The 5551-nt window shown below is 45.5% G+C and overlaps 1 protein-coding gene across 1 annotated transcript; it reads right to left on the bottom strand.

Annotated features, from left to right (window-relative positions):
• Window positions 1–408: 408 nt before the first annotated feature.
• Window positions 409–4616, bottom strand: LOC308150053 (uromodulin-like; the record flags this gene model as incomplete). The annotated part of the gene is made up of 8 exons (XM_080522922.1): window positions 409–428; window positions 535–610; window positions 1314–1473; window positions 1695–1940; window positions 2351–2505; window positions 3054–3242; window positions 3758–4206; window positions 4550–4616. 8 exons carry the CDS (start codon window positions 4614–4616, stop codon window positions 409–411), a joined length of 1362 nt encoding a protein of 453 aa, XP_080379048.1.
• Window positions 4617–5551: the final 935 nt, after the last annotated feature.

Genomic DNA, 5551 nt, shown 5'->3' with positions numbered 1-5551 from the left:
CTTATTATGAATCATTGTTATTGGATTTGTACTTGTCTTCATTCACTGAATTTTGGACTTTGATACCCAACCAAATTCATTAGGAAGAAAGGATTATTTTCATCCACACGTCATTCCAGCTCATATCGTGTTTTTGGCTGCAAGCCGCAGGTCAGTTATAACCAGTCTGGGAATGACAAGGAGATAACCGGGGTTTGGGGGTAAAGGGACTCCTATGATACATATAATAACGATATATATTATATGTATATGTATGATAGTGTGGTCTTAGATTTAGTTTTCCTGCAATCCAATAACCCCAGTGTTTATTACTAGCTAATAATCTACCAGATCCAGATCTATAATCTCAGGTGGGGAAGTTGTGATGAGGGGAAGCACGCGGGATGGCATGTTGGCCCGTCTCAAGGCTTACTCCAAACTCTGAGTCCCTGTGAAATCGAAAGAGAAACAAACAGACTCAGTTTCCATAAAGTTATTATCACTGACATGATAAACGTGATTGACAGACAGCTCCACATGTCCACAAATGCTCACAGGTGATTGGTCCGATGGTGAGGGGCTGGAGGGGCACAGATCTGGACACCGAGCGGGATTTCCTTCTGTTGCACATCTGAGAAGAGAAGGCAAAGATTGACCAATGAAGACGAGAGGTCACTCAATCATTGTATAGTTGATTTGATAATGTGCAGAGAAAGATGCAGCGATGTTTTATGTTGCCTTCCAGCAGGTGGCGTAGTTGGCTATTAGTATAAAAGACCAGAGAGAGTCAGAGAGACTAGAGTTGGAGAGAGCAGAGAGAGTCAGAGAGACCAGAGTTGGAGAGAGCAGAGCTGGTCAGAGAGACCAGAGAGAGTCAGAGAGACCAGAGAGACCAGAGAGAGTCAGAGAGACCAGAGAGAGTCAGAGAGACCAGAGAGTCAGAGAGAGTCAGAGAGACCAGAGAGACCAGAGAGAGTCAGAGAGACCAGAGAGACCAGAGAGAGTCAGAGAGACCAGAGAGACCAGAGAGAGTCAGAGAGACCAGAGAGAGTCAGAGAGACCAGAGAGAGTCAGAGAGACCAGAGAGAGTCAGAGAGACCAGAGTGAGTCAGAGAGACCAGAGAGAGTCAGAGAGAATCAGAGAGACCAGAGAGAGTCAGAGAGACCAGAGAGAGTCAGAGAGACCAGAGAGAGTCAGAGAGACCAGAGAGAGTCAGAGAGAATCAGAGAGACCAGAGAGAGTCAGAGAGACCAGAGAGAGTCAGAGAGACCAGAGAGAGTCAGAGAGACCAGAGAGAGTCAGAGAGACTGAGGAGGTGGAGTGCAGGACTCACTGGAGAGCAGGAGGAGCTCCTCTGGTCACACAGGCTCAGGCTGCAGTGCAGGAAGACGTCCTGGTAGTTCCCCTGGAACAGGAACAGCAGAGCAGAGAAATGTGCCTGGAGGGATGAACCACTCTCATCCACCCTCACCTGACGACCGTCACTAGGACATCTGAAAAAAAATAATTGAGAGATAAGGAAGTTCAAGTAAGAAATATAAGGTAAACCTTCTCAATCCTCTCCATGTGTAAGTAAACATGTACTACTAGTAAACAACACCCAAAAATACGTAATAAAACAAAAATGCACTTTGCCAACACACATTGTTCAACTTCAAAAGCACACAGAAGCTAAAGTAAACACCATACAGACAGACAGTAAGGTGGTCCATACCTGTTCTGAAGGAGGTAGTACCGCATGCGGTCGTCACGGTTGGGGGAGTGAGTGGCGTAGCAGTCGTCCAGAATGACCACGAACGTCTCTGTCTCCTCGACAGACACGCCCACGTGCAGGGTGGCGCCCACTGGCAGGGTGACTGGGCCCGCTGGGTAAGGCCCTGTGTAGTTGGCGTTGTGGTACAAAAACATGGACGCTCTGGCCTGAGAGCCAGTGTTTATGATGCCAGTTCCTTCCCCTCCTCTGTTAAAATGGCGGAACCAATCGTGAATAGCCATAAAAAAGACAGGCTGCTCAATAATCTCAGTCAATCTTTACTGACTTTTTAATAATGACTTAATCACTTGTGTATATAATGTGTTATGACCGTGAATGACCAGAAGATAAACAAATTAACATAATAAAGTAAGGTACGGTAAACAAAGTAAGGTAAGAAATAAACACTGTTTTCATCCTTAACATCAAGATTGTTTTACAAAATGTCATTCTTGCTAAATGTTGTGCCAATGCACAATGTTCTATTAGTTATGCTTCTATGCGTCTACAATGTCCTGCAATCATGTATGACTTCATCATTAATCTTTATCATACATGTTTTAAGTCAGATAATTGTTAGTGTTTATCATATTGTACACCATAGCGCCTCCACTCACAACAAGGGATTGATTGGCAGGTCCAGGCTGGTTTGTGTGTCCATGGGATAGATGCAGGAGAAGGGGACTCTCACTGGCCTTGGTAGAGAACCAGTCGGCACAGTCAAGGGGTAGACGAACAGATTGTTGGAGAAGATGGCGTGGGATCTGTTTGTCTGACGAGCCACAAAAAGAACAAGAAAGGAAAGTTCAGAAGAGAGAGAGCCAGCTTTCAGTGAGCAGAGAAAGTCAGCATGGGCATACTAGAAAAATACAGTATTATTATGTGTGTTTTTATTTATTATCTACAGCACCAGAATATCTGAAAGACATTTTGCTAGCATATCAGCCCAATAGAGCTCTCAGGTCCCAGGTTTTCTCTGTACAAAAGAAGAGATTTGGTGAGGCTGCATTCTCATTTTATGCACCCAGATTGTGGAATGCACTGCCAGTTTACATTAGGGATAAAACCTCAGCAAATATGTTCAAGTCAAGACAAAAACCCCATCTTTTTAATATTGCCTTTAAATGACTAAATAATAAAAGTATGATTATATAATGATTGGAGCACTTTGCTGCAACGTTTGCAGGAAAAGTGCTTATACAAATAAAAAGTTATTATTATTATTATTATTATTATATTATAATAGCTAGAAACATGTAGCTGCAGCAGTGGGAATCGTAGAACTATGTTGCTATGACAACAAGAGTGTTAGTCTCTCACCTTCAGTGTGTTTCCACAGTCGCCCTCCCGGCGCTCCGCGGGGTACCACACGGTGCCGTTGCGTTCCTCGAGGGTGGTGCAGCGGCGGTCGACCAGGTGAGCAGAGGAGGCGTTCAGTCCCAAGGCCTCCAGGTGAGCCCTGTTGAGACCCACCTGTAGGAGGCTCCGCCCACACACCAACTCTGCGTCCTGGATTGGATGACGCGGTTCTGTGGTTGTAGGTTCAGGGGTGGTGGTTGTGGTTGTAGGTTCGGGGGTGGTGGTTGTGGTTGTGGGTTCAGGGGTGGTGGTTGTGGTTGTAGGTTCAGGCGTGGTGGTTGTGGTTGTAGGTTCGGGGGTGGTGGTTGTGGTTGTAGGTTCGGGGGTGGTGGTTGTGGTTGTAGGTTCAGGGGTGGTGGTTGTGGTTGTAGGTTCAGGGGTGGTGGTTGTGGTTGTAGGTTCAGGGGTGGTGGTTGTGGTTGTAGGTTCAGGGGTGGTGGTTGTCACTGCTGTTGTAGGGACTTCTGACATGGCTGAAAGATAACATGCAGTAGAATGATACAGTAGAATGATACAGTAGAATGATACAGCAGAATGATACAGTAGAATGATACAGTAGATTGCAGACGAATACAATCCAAGCCAACTGAATAATTGAAACACAGATTTATTTATTTTTACTGTTGTACCGTACCGGCGCAGTACGCAGAATCAGTATAGGTTACATCCGCAAGCTTGTAGATGTAGAAGTGACCAGGGCAGGCTTTGACGTGGACATACTCCATATCCCGACAGCAGGTCCACTTGTGCGTGCAGGCCTTGGACCGTACCACCCCTTCGGCGGGGGTGGGATGACGGTTGTTGAGCCATATCGGGTAGTGCGTCCCGCACATGGACTCTGCCACACAGGTCTCGGGCATCTGGGCGCTCAAGCCGTGCAGACGCAGGCGATACCAGCCCTCCCAGTCTTTGGGGCGGTCGTTGAGGGTTTCACCGGAGATGAGTTTGAAGGTCACCGATCGTTTGGGGTCGTCGAGGACGGTGTAGTAGCCGCAGGGGTCGACGCATTGCTTCGTGCCGTTGATGGTGAGGCAGTCCTGCCCGGACGGACAGTACTTGTTGTACCCACCACACCTGAATACCGAGGACCAGGTGTCAGGTGTGGGATGATCACCTAATATGAGAGAGATGGAGTATAAGCGTACATCGTGCATGGGGTAGTGGTGGCCTGGTGGATGAACTATACATTGACCATCTAGGCCAAAAACAAGAGCTTTCAAAATAAATAAATAATAATACAGTCAAAGTCGCAAAGCCATTGTAGCATCTCTTTCCAAATCGTCTTAACCGTCAACACAATTCAAACACTGCTCTCTTATTGAGTGACATGTTTCGCTCCACTTTCATGTAAACAACCAGTTATTTCTAAACAAACACATAGTAAACACTTATCAGAGCTTTCGCACCATGTTAAAAAACATCGTTTTTGGGAGCTAATAAGACATTCAACTATTTACCTGAGCTCTCATCTTGTGCAGCGATGGACTGTATCAGCAGGAGGAGGAGCACGGCTCCGGAGGTCATAGTTAAGCGCAGCATCCTTCTTCAGCAACCTGAAACAAAAAACACATTAAAAAGCCATGATATTTCCTCCTCTCCTGTAAATTCTAGTGAAGGACATTTCAATCAATGTGTAGTAAGTCAATGTATTGCTGGGATCTGTTTAAGATCTCAGGTTCACTTACTTCCACTCAGCGAAGATGCAAGATATAATATTCCACTTGGAAACGGCAGTATTTATACACAGCTCAGAGGGCAGGTGGAGACTGTGACATAAGTGTCAGATACAAAAGGGGCATTGACAACTGTTGACTTGAGTTACTAATTGACAGTTGAGAGAACGGATACTTTCAAGAAAAACCTATAACTGAGTAAAATGTTGCTGAGCCCTGCGTCAACATGCGCGCGTCCCCACTTGAGCAGAATTGAGACACGTGCACACGGACCTGTAGAAATGTCCTTTGTGAGTTAGATTTGTACGTTTTGTACGTTTTCTCTTTAAAAAGGGGTCCAACCTTATGTCCACACATCCACAGTACATGTCTGTATGCATGTGGAGTTCTCATTAGATTACATATCTAATGATATGTACAAAATGTTCAAACTAATTGTTCACCCTCGAATTTGTTAAGCTGCCATAGGCCTACTCTGCATTAGCCAACATGTTAGCCTGTACATTTTGTTCAGACAATTTGGAGTGCCCTGGCCTGAGCTCTTTACCTTTCTTCTCATCTCGTTGCTTGCACCAGATTGTTGAATTTCTGTTTTTAAAGGTTATTTTTTGGAGTGGGGCTGACCCAGTCTTATATTCTTATTGGATAGAGATAGTAAAGAAAGAAGAAGAGAGAGTATGTCGGCAGGGCAATGGCCAGATTCGCACCCATGCCGACATGGTATGTGTGCAGTGTAGGCTATGGTGCTAAACCATTGGACCAACGCAGACCACATGTTTGTTGAAT

The sequence above is a fragment of the Nansenia antarctica genome (assembly GCF_963989245.1).
Source record: "Nansenia antarctica genome assembly, chromosome: 2".
NCBI classification, from domain to species: domain Eukaryota; kingdom Metazoa; phylum Chordata; class Actinopteri; order Argentiniformes; family Microstomatidae; genus Nansenia; species Nansenia antarctica.
This window is presented reverse-complemented; position numbering and strand designations above follow the sequence as displayed.